Source organism: Sphaeramia orbicularis, chromosome 8 (assembly GCF_902148855.1).
Source record: "Sphaeramia orbicularis chromosome 8, fSphaOr1.1, whole genome shotgun sequence".
Taxonomy (NCBI): Eukaryota; Metazoa; Chordata; class Actinopteri; order Kurtiformes; family Apogonidae; genus Sphaeramia; species Sphaeramia orbicularis.
Genome location: NC_043964.1, coordinates 50,293,137 through 50,307,721, shown reverse-complemented (window position 1 = coordinate 50,307,721; position 14,585 = coordinate 50,293,137). Strand labels below are relative to the sequence as shown.

Below are 14,585 nucleotides of genomic sequence, written 5' to 3'. Positions count from 1 at the left end.
GTTGTTTTAGTTCCATATCAACCAACACAGTGGACACTTCCGCATCATCTCATAAACTGCAATTCATACCATTATTGTAACTTTGCTGTTCTTAGTTGGTTCTTGAGTGGAAATCAATTGTTAATATTTATTTTTTGCATATTATCTCCATGAAGTGAGTAATAACTAGTATTAGAATATGTTAAAATGTGAGAAAATATCAGATTAGCTGCATTAAACATGGTTTCATTTCACTGTCTTCATATCACTTTATGATATTGGGTTTTAAATACATGTTTCTTTGCTTCAAGAATAAAATTCATGGTGTAGCTGAGTGGACATTTTTGTTACTCCATGAAAAACAGATTGATTAAAAAAAAAAAAAAAAAAATTCAACCACATTGTTTTTTTTTCATGCCTAAAGAGGAATAAAAACACTCAGGAAAAAAAATCTTGATTAAGGTTCTCATAATTCGTGCATGAAAGGATTAATATCTTTTTATTTCACAAAAGAAAATCCTCCAGATACAGTATATACATAGTGATACTGGGTCTTACTTTTTACAATTCTCCTTTGTGCACTCTTCCCACCTCCCACCCCTAAAAGAATAAACCAACTAAATACACTCAAAAGTAACAGGCCAAAAATATAAATGTCTAAAGAAAATTAAAAAAAAAAAAAAAGAAAAAAAAAAAAGAATAATAATCATCATCATCATCATCATCATCATCATCATCACAATAACCTTAATAAGGGTAACAACATATAAGCATGAGCATAATGATGCATACTGTAACATAAATAGCAGTAATAGGGCAGTATTCATGATGTACAAACTCAAACTTTCTTCATACTGGAAAGTAAAGGCATCCAAAATTCATTAAAAGAGATGGCCCCGATTATATTTATCCAAAGTCAGTTTTTCTAAAGGTATAAAAGAAGACAATTGATCATGGAAAATCTTAAAAGATGGAGGGGAGTCATTCTTCCAAAATAAAAGTATGCATTTCTTTGCGAAGTAAGTGATCAAAATTAGTTATTTTTATTTTTATTTAACCTTTATTTAACCCTCCGGTATCCCGTCCAGCAAGGCCCTTACTAAGCACCAAGTATGCCTTTTTCGCACACTTGTGGAATAATGTCAAAAAAAAAAAAAAATTCATACAGTTTGTTTTTAATTCTTTTACACTTTTTTTTTTCTCTTTCATCAATTTGAGCCGTAAATAAAAATACCAAATACTCAATAATTGTCACTTTTTTTTTTAACCCTTTAAATGCCGTGTTTGTAATGTAAACAAACCATTTTTTTGGATGCAAAAAACAAAAATTAGATAAATTTTTTTTCAGTATACTACATAAAAATTGGATCACATATTATTTGATTTTTGCAGCCTGGCATATGTCAATGATTAACTCCAACATTGGTTAATTTGCATTATTATTTTTGGTGCTAAGTCAAATGTTCAAAAATACTAGCATCTGTCACCAAGTGTGCATAAAATGCACACCTATAAACCAAACTGTTAAATATTATATATTGATTTATTTTTCTGCTCTAATTTGATTTTATTTTTGTAAATCAATGTCAGCCCTAATCATACATATCAAATGGATGAAATAGTGTGTTTTAGGCACACTAGGTAGACAGATGTTAGTCTTGTAATTTTCTTTTGTTTACAATGTGCAAATTTTAGTTGGTGGCCAGAATTTTAAAGATCATGCAAAAATGAACAACTTTTGAATTCTGAGCTTATTTAAATTGTGAAAAATAATATGAAGTTTTTTAAAAATGAAGTGCAAAGTGTACCTAAAAGGCGCACCTGCATACCGGAGGGTTAACCAGGAAAAAGATCCCATTGAGATTAAGAACCTTTTTTCCAAGGGAGTCCTGGCCAAGAGGCAGCACAACACATAGTTACAACATACAGTTACCTCATACAGTTACAACAAACAATAATTTACAGGACAAGTCAACCTATGAGAAACACATGCAAGTCATTGAGTCACTTTGAGTTTGGATTTAAAAGCATTCAGGGGAGATCAATTCAGACAGTTTCCAGTCTTTTACCAACATGTTCCATGTGGATGGAGCAGAGTACACAAATGCCCTTTTACCCAGCTCTGTACGGGCAAATGGCACAAAGAGGAACAAATGCTTATTTGATCGCAGACAATAAGAATCAACACTTTTTCTTGTTATTAAACTACAGATATAGGAAGGCAGTAGCCCAAGTATAGCCTTGTAAATGAAGGTGTACCAGTGTCCCAGCCTCCTAGTGGACAGGGCAGGCCAGCCCATCTGGAATACAACTCACAATGATGTGTCATGGTTTTAGAATTAGTAATAAACCTCAGAGAAGCATGATAGAGTGTGTCAATCATCTGAAGATACTTGGACGATGCGTTCATATAAAGTACATCTCCATAGTATAACTGATAAAAAAAGTGGCAGCGACAAGGCACTCAGTGTACTGGTAAACCTCTGAACACACAAGCAAAGGCACCACGGTCAGTCTGGATTACAGCAGCACCTTAAGCCTTTTATGCATACTGGTCACTTCAGTGGACAGTTATTCTACAGCTGTTCTCTTTTACTGATATTCATGGATTTGGTTGTTTTAGTTCCATATGAGCTGACACAGTAGACGCTCTTGCATCATCCCATACACTGGCATTCATACCATTACTGTAACTTTGCTGTTTTAGATAAACCTGATCTGCACTAACATGTTTAAGTAAAAACCAATTGCTAGTTGTTATTAGACTGTAATTAACAGTTTTTTTTTTTTTTAAAGACAAAAAGGTTTGTTTTTGTATATTATCTCCATGAAGTGAGTAATAACAAGTATTGGAGTATGTAAAAATGTGAGGAAACTTCAGATTAGCTGCATTAAAAATGTTTTTATTTCATAGTTTTCACACAGTTTATCACTTTCTGATACTGTGTTTCCAGATGAGTGGACATTTTTGTAACTCCATAAAAAATAGGTTGATTAAAAAAAATTCAATTGCATTGCTTTTTTCAATAAAAACACTCAGGAAAAAAAATCTTGACTAAAGTTCTCATAATTCATGCATCAAAGGGTTAAACTAAAACTTAGAGGTGCCAGAGGTTTTTGTGGTCTATTTAAAATATACCAATCGGCTACCACTTAATGATATGACAATTACGAAGGGAAGATTTTAACAATGAATTAATCCTAATTACCCATGACTTAGTCTACTAATCTTACTTACATCACTAGTTACTGTTTACTAATCATCATTACATCACTTTTTAGGAATTCAGTAGAATTAGGGATAATCTGTGCATTCGGATTATAAATTAGGTATTTCTTTTTTTACATGCAGACTTTTCTAATTTGTTTAATCTAACTTTTTGTAAAGAACTGATGAACTGGTAAATTTTAAGCACTTTATAAATGACTTACACTGTTACATAACTGCAGCACTGATGACCTTTGAAATTATTAACCTAAAACCTGCAGTAGGATATCTGGAAACTACTGAACACAATAGTAGTTTTAGAGTTTAGTTTGTGGCTTACTAGTCAGGCACTTGAAAACCACTATATAGACATGAAGTACCACCCCCTCCCCATGGGAATTTATTTCATAAAACAAGTACATAACCTTCAGTAGAGACCCACAAGTATTTCTTTTATCCAGTTCTTGTAATTGCTGATCACTGAAGCTTTTTGCTAGGATGCATCTGAACTGCTATTGAAACATGGATGAATTTAGCTGAAATGGCTTTCGTTAGAAAGTATTGCTTAAGTGACAAATGAACCCTGAAGGAGCTGAAAAAGGTAGAAAAACTCTGTCAAAGTGAATATCTAAGTTGAAAGAGGGGCTGAAATGGCTGTAAAGGGAAAGTGCTAGGTTTTGCTGGAACATAATCATGGCTGAATTTAGCTGGAATAGCATATCTTAAATTAGAATGTAGTACTGTTAAAATGAAGGAATAACTTTGAAGAAGTTGAAATAGTCTAATGAAGTAAAGTTTGATAAAGTGAAAAAAGTAGAAACTGAAAATGTTTAAAACAGAAAAGTTTGTCAAAGTTCAAATTCAATGTACAAGTTGAAACCAATTGAAGAAGAAAATTTGTGTTCAACTTGAATTCCAGAAACACATCTAAAATGGAAAAATACCATAGTGTGATTATGTAGAAACACACATCCTTGGTTTGTCACGCAGTTGTAAATTACCATCATATTTCGGTGTAACACTTACCGTATTCAATTATGTCGCCAGGGGCTGTTAGTTTACCACTGGTCTGTTAGCCACATTGATTTATATTAGAATTGGATTCTGGAAGGGTGCCCATTCTTCTGAAAACAGAATCTGAAAGGAAATCATTGGCAGCTTAGCCAAAAAAAACTTTCTGCCCTCTTTGTTTCTTCTGCATTATATAGCCTATTGCTTATGTTTACTCGGACCACTGCACACTCAGACAGGTGCTTCAGCCAGTGGCCCTGCACATGCTTTTCCACTACAATAATGACCACTTATACTCTACAATGCAGGCTCATCATTGGGTTTATTACTCTTTTGCTATTGTTTGTCATCCAGACAATTTAAAACGGTAAAAATATCCATGTTGTACAAATTGATGGCAGACAGAGTAATATTTGACCTTTTTTGCAGTTAGGTGCATCCCCTGGCCCTCTCTCTTTTGGGCAGGGAAATTGCTGTACTGTGAGTGTCCACTGGGGGAGTTGGTGTCAAGGCGGAGCCATGGTCTGTGTTTCAGTAGCCTCTTTTCCACAGCACTTCTGTTCCAGGAATATTTCACCTTTATTCTCGAACGATGTCTGCGTAAACAAAATGGTGGATCATTTGTTCCCACCTCTGTCACGGCTCTGTAACGCCTCTGGAGGTGGTAACAGAGCCATGATAAAGGTAGAATCATGATTCCGGAATGCTATGTAAAAGAAACACCCCTTGTTCTGCAACCAAGATGTGACGTTTTGATGACGTATTGCATTTGCGACCCCCGTGCCGGGGGGGTTTGAAAATGAGCGTGGGCTGTGTACAGTAAACAAACATTTCAACGCGACCAGAAAGATGTCGAACTAGGGAGACACCGAGAACCGTGAGCTGTTGTACTTTGGGCGGAGGATTCTATCCATGCTAACATTTGTGGAACAGTGAAAGATGGGCAGACTCTGGAGAGGTTAGCTATGCTATGCTATGCTTGGAGTATTTCCAACTCGCAAGGTGTACATCACACTATACGTTGCGCTGTGTCACTGCCCCTTTGATTCCGGAACGCAGGTCCGCTGTGTAAGAGTCCAGCCTGTCTCACCTCTGTTACTCCTTTGGTTTGGCTGTGGAAATCGGTCAGTGGTGGCAAAAAGGTGGGATCACCATCTCACCTTTTTTCTGGGATCTCTGTGTAACAGTGGCTAATGTAACACTTACTTATACAGCTTATTACTGGTCTGTCAGTGTCCAGAAGTGGACATTTGTAACGTTCTACCTGTTGTCTACTTTCAAAAATTGTTAGTGCCGTGACCAGCTCCATTTATTTAAAAAAAAAAAAACAAACTGTCCTCACGATAATAGTTTTACAAAATCTATCCCTAATCTACACAACAACACAAAAACAACTGCACACTAGAACAAACAACTGGACAAACTGAGGTTCGTGGCAAACATTAAAATGTGGATAATATTGAACTCAGCAGATTCAGAGGCTTTGGTCTGTCATGAAGTTGAGCAGCAACAAGTTAAGTTATAAAATAAAGTTGTCTTAAGTATTGGTTTGGGTTATCAAAGCGTATTATTTGTATTTTAATACATTTCAACACATTTTCTAATCTCTTTCCTCATGGATGCACACAAAATAGAGTTTTTAATAAGCTCGGGAAAGCATTTATAAATGTCCCAGTTTTTGAGTCCTAAGATATCATGTATGTGGTGATGAGAGGCTCAGTCATACAGAAGTATATACATTTTCCCCCAGAAAGAGAGTCATCTCAATACATACCCTCTCTTCAGAATGTATAGACATATTATTAACATCAGGTGATATTGCACTGTCGTATTCATTTACAATGATTACAACTAAAGGGAGATTTTAGCATTATGCCTGAAAAATAATCTGTCTAAAGCAGGGGTGGCTGACCCTGGTCCTGCAGAGCCCCACTGTCCTGCATGTTTTAGATGTTTCCCTCTTCCAGCACACCTGACGGTTGTTATCAGGCTTCTGCACAGCTTGATGATAGGCTGATCATTGGAATCAGGTGTGTTGGAAGAGGGATACATCCAAAACATGCAGGATAGTGGCTTTCCAGGATCAGGGTTGGCCACCCCTGGTCTAAAGGGTAAATGATTAATGTAGCAAGAATATTGTTGTTGTTTTTTTTGTTTGTTTGTTTGTTTATTTGTTTGTTTCGTTTTAAGTTCAGTCATGTACATGTCAAAAGATCCATATGGTGGTTCAGTTTCTTTTGTTAGAGTAGGAGCCTTCCTAATTATATTAAAAGACCTTCTTCAGTGAACTACTTGAGTTTAAGTGCTTTTCAATAAAGTATGAGAGCACTTAGCGCAGTGTGTCCGGTTGAATTGGTTTTCTCAACTGCAACCAAAAGAACCAGAACCAGATTCACAGTCATTTTTATGTTCTTGTATGAAGGGTGATAATTAGTAAAAATGGATGTGTACAGTGTAGACACCTTTTAAAAAACAGAGAAGGACAATATCACTTAAGAAAAACATCCATATTAGTTAGTACAGGACTGTGGGAAAACATGAGTACCAAGTTGAGACCAATTGAGAAAAAGTACGGCATGACTATAACACAATAAAGTATAAGAAACTACTTTACCTTTTCACTTAGTGTTCCCATGATCCCACACTACTTCATGACAAACTCAGCCTTTTATTATCGCTTTGATTGAGAGGCACTACTGTCTGAGCTGACATGCTGTGTACTTCAGAGTTATACCATTAAACAGTTGTGTCTTATAGAATATAATATATTTTGTATATCATTAGTATAATGTGTGCTACTGTGATATTCTAACATTATAATTTTTCTGCCTCTTAAATAGTAGCAGTCAAACTGTGTTGTCAAATCCCTCGAGTCACATTGTCATTTCATGTCATTAATCACCTTCTTACAGGCCACTTACTAATTTTCTTGGCCTGGTTATTACACCAGATTGACGAAACCTGACTGTCCCAGTTTGCAGAGGAATCCAAGCCTCTCTGGATGAATATTTTAACAGGGTGTCTGTAACTCACCTGCTACATTTCTGACCCTAACTCTCTATTTGGTCCGGTTGTCATATCAGTTTACCAGAATCTGCATACTTCTGCATTTGTAGAGTTTCAAAGACTCTGTAAATATAGAGTTTATTTGAAAATGACCTGACCCAGACCTTTTATTGAGGGATCCCAATATAAAGTTTACTTTTTTGTTTTGGATCTTCATAGCTTTTATCTGTTCCTACTTTACATTTGAATCCTTTCATAGTCTTGACAGGCTTGATCATTTCTTCGCTACCAGATTGCTTAAGATCCATGCCTGGCATTTAAAGGAGTGATATTTGCTTTTTTTAAATGGAATTATGCACCACATACAGTTCCCTGTGGTCTACATAAACTGTAAATGCTCTGCTTGGGTTTGAATTTTTCATTAATTCCACTCCACAGGTCCATCTTCAACCCTATTTCTGAGTAATGACATGAGAAAGGGGCTTTTGAGCGCTGGCCCTTTAAATCAAAATGAGCCACTTCACACCCCACCCCCTCCAGGTTGTTGACCGAGCTTTCTGTGCTGTTCAGCCACTTTTGTTCATTAATAGAACCAACAACTGAACATTTTAGGTAATTTGCTCAAAGTTTAGACATATTTTCAGTATGGACTACAACTGCTGCTGCAGACAAACAATTATGCTGTTCTCAGAGAAATGTTCATCAGAAGTCTTGACCTTATATGTGCAAATGTTGTGGCATAACTAGTTATAAAAAATAACAAATTAAGAAGGAATTAAAACAGGTCGTAGAAATCCATTCGATTTTTGCCGGAATGAATATAAAAACAGCTTTGCAGCACCTGGAGGGTTCAAACTGAAACTTTATGAGCTGTTAGGGTCCAAATACACAAATAAATGAACCAAAGACTAATAAAGTGGGTTTAGATAAATATTACCCCTATAATGTGAGTTAAAATTTTTAAACAATTCATTTCACATTTAGATTATGTAGTAAAAAAAAACAAAAAAAACAACACTATTATGACACTATATTTTTATCAGAAAAACAAATTTCCGACAAAAATAAAAATTAAATTACTAATAGGAAAATGATAGAAGTGGTAAATGTACATTAAAACCTGACCATGAGAAGGTTATCTTTGCAGGCTTAGTTATCTTGGGAAGAGCTAAACTACCTATGTGATGCAGAAACTCAAGCGTTAAATCAAACTTGCTTTGGTACAATTTTAAGTGTGTTTAGTGGTACAAGCCATAGGTGCCTTATCTTGACCAAACCACAGCTGAAAACTGGAAATAATCGAGACCCAACATATCTATAAGGTCCTCACTGTATGGATCTTATTTTTTCTTGAAATTTCTTGGAATCTTGGAAAATTACTTAAATTAAAAAAAAAAAAAAAAAAATCAGGGCAGTGGAGACACCTGTTGGAGACTCTGTGGGATAAATAACACCTGTCACTATCATATTTTCTGCAGTTGTCCAATGATCAAACCATTCTGGGAGCAGCTATGTGAACATTTAAAAAACATCTTTACTGAAACATTCCTTTTGAGTGTGAAACCCTGTGTTTAGGAGATATTTCATGTAATAACAAGACTCTAAATGATAAAAAAAAAAACTGTTGTTAATGCTTTTGCCAGCAAGCAAAAAGACTATCACTAGAAAATGGTTAAATCCTGAAGCACCCACAACTGAAGAATGGATCGATATCATACAGGACATTTACATTCTGGAGAAGTTGACATTTTGTTTTAAGGGTCAAAGGGAATCTTTTTTCACTATTTGGTCAAAACAGACAATCTATGTAAAACCTGTAATTAATGTGAAAATATTCATATGATATATATTTCTGTTTAGGTTAGTGTAAGCATACACATCTTATTGTGTCTTATCTTGTTGATGAAGTGGCTGAGCTAGCCCTCTCCTCCTGCCCATTTGTTACCTCCGCCAAGGAGGTTATGTTTTTGCCAGGGTTTGTTTGTTTGTTTGTTTGTTTGTTTGTTTGTTTGTTTGTTTGTTTGTCTGTTTGTTTGTCTGTCCGTTAGTGTGCAACATAACTCAAAAAGTTATGGACAGATTTGGATGAAATTTTCAGGGTTTGTTGGAAATGGGATAAGGAAGAAATTATTAAATTTTGGTGGTGATCGGGGGTGGGGGGGCCCACGGCGCCCACGGGGGGGCCCACTGATCAGCCTTGGCGGAGGTCTGCGCTCTCCGAGTGCTTCTAGTTATTTTTGTTCTATATGCTACTAAAAAACTCGGATTAGTAACTCACTCTTCGTTCACATTTGAGGTGGGGACATTGAATTGCACCCGAAAGGAAAGTTTTGTGTGACCTACTTTTCTGAATAAACAAAGAATAAAAAAAGAAAATTTAAAAAACAAAAAATTAAAAAAGAAAAAAAAAAAACACATTTCTACTACCCATCTTCCCTGTATTTCTCCCCAGCCATACCCCTAGCACACCTTTACAGTTAAGTTCCTTAGAAGGTAGTCAAATTGCACTGTTATTAATTCAGAGGATCTTACTTTGACAAGATTCTGCATGTCCTAGTTATGTAGTAATATGTTATACTTTTACCTTATTGCTTTATCCAAACAAAACATACATTGAACAATAACTCAGAACTCAATGTAACAGCAACGTTCTTACTCCCACGTCTAAAAAAAAAAAATAACATGAGCACTGTTTTTGTCTGCAATTATATATGGATCAGACACAATGTTGTATAAGACAAGACTTGACTCAAAATCAAACTGGTTCCCACCACTTTCAATGAAGAAACTCAGTAGCTTTACATAAGTAGCTGAAAGCATTCCTTTGACTTTGAGGGCTCTCAGAGGTCCACATTCAGCATCTGTCTCTGCATAGCACTGAGCTCCAAATAATGAAGCCCCTACAATTCAAAGTAAAGAGGCTGACATGGCATTTAAAGTGTCTGGCATACTGTAAATACATAATTAATATATTATTAATACAGTAAATGAGATCTCAAGGGTTAAAATAGTAAGTTATGTGAAACAAATAGAGGTTTGAATGAAGTAACAAAAGCACACATCCTGTCAAAACAGACGGATTTATTAATTTTACCCGCAACTGGATCAGCATCTGTATTGTAAAACATACCAAATAAATTAAATACACATTACTGAAACAGAAGTCAAGCAATAGTGAAATAAACCACATAGTGGAGCCACATACAGTCCTACAAAAAAAGGAAAAATGGTTATTGTCAACCACAGTGTCTGCAACACTACCTAAAATGCACCACAGGGTGAACATCAACATGAAAAAGTACATTTGCACACATCAGTTATCGAGTGGGCTCATTTTTAGCTAAAGATCTCTATTTTATGGAACTGTTATCCTTTTTAAAATACCACCTGTAGAAAAAAAGTGACAACTGATTTTATCGATTGTACTTTTTACATTATAGCCAAAGCTCGAATTTGATGCTAAAAATTATACCCTCTAGTGTTTCTTTAATTACCTATTTTAATTTCATTTATTTTATTTGTAAATCCAGCAGTGGTCATGTGTTATTGTTTTTTTTGTTGTTTTAGTTTTATTTTTTTATTTTTTTTTCTTAACAGTGGGTGGGAAGGGATGATAGTTAATCATGGTTCATTCATAGAAGCCGTTCTGGCTTAGAGAAAAACTGTTGTTGTTCTCAATATACATTGTATAAGACAACTGCCTATTACCTTTCAACCAGATCACCTGGAAACATTCTACATGTCAGATTTTGCGTGTGCACAAAAATCCAATAAAAAGATTTAAGATTAAAGATCTAAAAAATTGGAAAATTTATTCATTCTGTTGATTATATAGATGAGTTATAGAGATAAGTTTCAAGTATTAGATTTTCATTATTTTGTGAATATTAGGGATATTTATGAGTTTGAACATTTGTGAGTTGCCTAAAAGGCCCTATCCACATGTTGCCACAAAAATACTAATTTTTAATTTTCAAGTTTCTTATATTTCAGATATTTGAGTGAAACTAATGAAAGTAATGTGAAAGTGAAAGTAATGATCTTTTGATAAATTTTGGGTGATTTATACGACGGTAAAGAGTCGTCCACGTGTTACTATGGCAGCCTGTCCACGTGGTACTACATTCTCATGTCAGTAAAACAGAGACTTTGCAATATTTTATTCCAAAATTTATTTTCAGCTTAGTTGAACATAATGTCTAAAAGGTTTTGTCCTACTTGATATCAGTTTCTGTTGAGAACCTCATGTTTTGAATGTTTGCGTAAAGCTTAAAAAATTGATGTCTGTTTCAAGTCCACGTGTTACTGAGCAGTAATTTCACATTTTCGCCTAAAAAATGTATCTCTGAAAAATAAGTAGGTATACATGGTACACCCTGGACTACACCACTGAAAGTAAGCTGTTCAAATATAAAATAAAACAAAAAGAAAGAATATTATTTTTCTAATGGAGTCAGCATCTGGACTGAAGCATTGTGCAGTACTTTATAGCACTGTTACCTAATGAGCCTTCACATGTGGTAACAAAGCATACTGGTACAGCACTTAATGTCTAAACTGAAGGTAAATTGTCTATACAAGAACTAAATGCATTAGATTTGATCTTGTGATCCCGGCAGTTAGATGTTTTGTTGGTGAGAAATAAATGCAGTCATGGTGTTAAACGGCTAAAACTGACTGATGCACTTTTAGTTCCACCTGTGATGTATTTGTATGTAAGCAAAGCCAGTCTTTCATTCTCCGTCTTTCTTTCTCCGTGTCCCCTAATAAAGAGAGGACAAATTGTATGTATGTCCAGGTAAGCTATGTTTTAGTTCCTCACTTTCACAAGGAGCACAGACATTGTGACTCTCCTCACTGTTGCACTGCCTGACCACCCCTCTGTCCATCTGCACCTCCACTACCTTCACCTGCCTCAGTCGACCACAATTATCAGTGTCAGTCATTATCATTAAATGTTAAATCATGATTTGTTTCCACTTTAAAGGCCTCTATTTGGCCCTGAATTAAAGCTGAAGAAACCGGATTTTTCATATTTTTATGTTAAGTTATTTGTAAAAGACAAAATAATATGTTTATATGTAAAACATGCAAAAAGTTTAATATGTTATAAAGGGTGAAAAAGAGATGAAAACAAAGGGAAGATTTTGCAGTACATGACAAAACATTGTAATGGATGCAACAAGATGAAAACATTGTACGAGACATACAGTAAGATGAAATGGCGTTAAAGACGAAAGAGAAAATGATGATGTAGTAGAAAAGCAAGGTAAGACTCTACAAGACAAAAAAAATGGTAAAAGACAAAACAAGGTAGAAATAACAAAAAAGACCCTAGAAGATTAAATGATGTAAAAGACGCAGGACCAAAATTATGTAATAGATGCAAGAGGATGAAAATTTGAAGATGCAGCAAGAAAAAAATAACACAAAAGACATAAGGTGATTTTTGATGAAACCAAAATAAATGAGTGAAATCTGAGTGCACATTCACAAGATGAAAATATCTAAACATTTTGCAAGTGATTTATCTGAAAATGTGAACAACATAAACTCAAAGGACGAATGTGTATAATGACAAGATGATCACAATATGAAAATCATGGTAACAGTTATTACTTTAACGAATGACCAAAACCATCTGTCTGCACCCACAGATTGTCCTTGAGAGCGACATCAACCATGATGGACTGCTGGACCTCGAGGAGTTCTCACAGTACATGCTGCATCACGAGAGGAGGCTACAGCTCATGTTTCACAGCCTTGATCGCAATAATGATGGTGTGGGCACGCTAAACACCCACAAAAGCACACATGTACACACTCAGTCCAGTTCTCTGCCAGTTCCTACCACTGGTTTTTAACTTTGTAGCCAAAATACACTGAATGATACTTGTCTTTGGATTGAATTAGTCTGAAAGTATTCTGTTGTGTTTTTAAGGTCGGATTGATGTTGGGGAGATTAAGCATTCACTGCGAGAGCTTGGAGTGGAGGTTACCATGGAACAGGCCTCCAGAATACTGCAGAGGTACAGTGAGTGTGTGACAGAAAGCAGGAAGTGACAAGTGTGAACCAACTAATTACAAATACTATACAGGGTGTCCCAAAAAAATTTGACATCATTTGAAATGTCCATATCGGAGTGACTACATCAGGGGTGTCAAACTTATTTTGGTTCAGGGGCCATATTTAGCCCAGTTTGATCTCAAGTGGGCCAGACCACTAAAATAATGACTCAATAACCTACAAATAATGACAAATCCAAGTTTTTCTTTTTGTTTTAGTACAAAAAAACCCAATTAAATTATGAAAATACTTACATTTTACAAAAAAAGTTTTGAATATCCTGAAAAAACAGAAATTTAATTTGAAAAATTAGTGCAATTTTAACAATATCATGCCTCAACTTATTATTTATGCATGTACATTACACACAATGTTACATAAACATTTGGTAACAGGCAGAATATTGTTAAAATTGCACTTGATTTTGTTTAGACATTTTATGTTGTTCATATTTTATTGTTAAAGGATAGTTTGTAGATGTAAATATTTCCATTGGAACTAAAATTTGAACAATTTGTACAATATTACATCTCTTATTAACACAACTACAGATCACAGTGGATCTAAAAATTCACAAAACATTTAGTAACAGACAGAATATTGTTAAAATTGCACATTTCAGGTTGTTCATCTTTGTTTTTATTTATGTATTTATTTGCATTTTATTGTGAAAGAATAGTTTTGTAAAGGGCGACACGGTGGTGCAGTGGTTAGCACTCACAGCAAGAAGGTCCTGGGTTCGATTCCAACACCAGTCGACGGGGGGTGGGACCTTTCTGTGTGGAGTTTGCATGTTCTCCCCGTGTCTGCGTGGGTTCCCTCCGGGTACTCCAGCTTCCTCCCACCATCCGAAGACATGCACTAATAGGTTAATTGGTTAATCTAAATTGCCCATAGGTGTGAATGTGAGAGTGATTGTTTGTCTCTATATGTTCAGCCCTGTGATGAACTGGTGACTTGTCCAGGGTGTACCCCGCCTTCGCCCCTATGTAGCTGGGATAGGCTCCAAGTGACCCCCATGACCCTAGTGAGGATAAAGCGGGTTCAGAAAATGAATGAATGAGTTTTGTAAATGTAAATATTTTCAAAGTGTTACTTTTTTCACTTAAATTTTTTCCACATAATTTTTCACAAAGAAAATTTTTCATTGTCATTATTTATGGGTTATTGTGTTGTTATTTTTACTGTAGATCACATTGATGTGTATGTGGAACCTGAACCAAAATGATTTTTGTCAACCTTAACTGTTCAGGTTAATTTTTGCACTTTCACCCACAGGTCGGAATGGAACCTTTGGTGGGCCAGATTTGGCCC

At 35.4% G+C, this 14,585-nt stretch overlaps 1 protein-coding gene across 1 annotated transcript in view; it reads left to right on the top strand.

Annotated features, from left to right (window-relative positions):
• Positions 1 to 14,585, top strand: part of LOC115423929 (calcium-binding mitochondrial carrier protein SCaMC-3-like) — a 29,330-nt gene that overhangs the window by 2,700 nt on the left and 12,045 nt on the right. The window contains exons 2-3 of the mRNA XM_030140966.1: positions 12,862 to 12,985; positions 13,146 to 13,233. Coding sequence (XP_029996826.1) covers positions 12,862 to 12,985; positions 13,146 to 13,233 — 212 coding nt within the window. The remainder of the gene's footprint in view (positions 1 to 12,861; positions 12,986 to 13,145; positions 13,234 to 14,585) is intronic.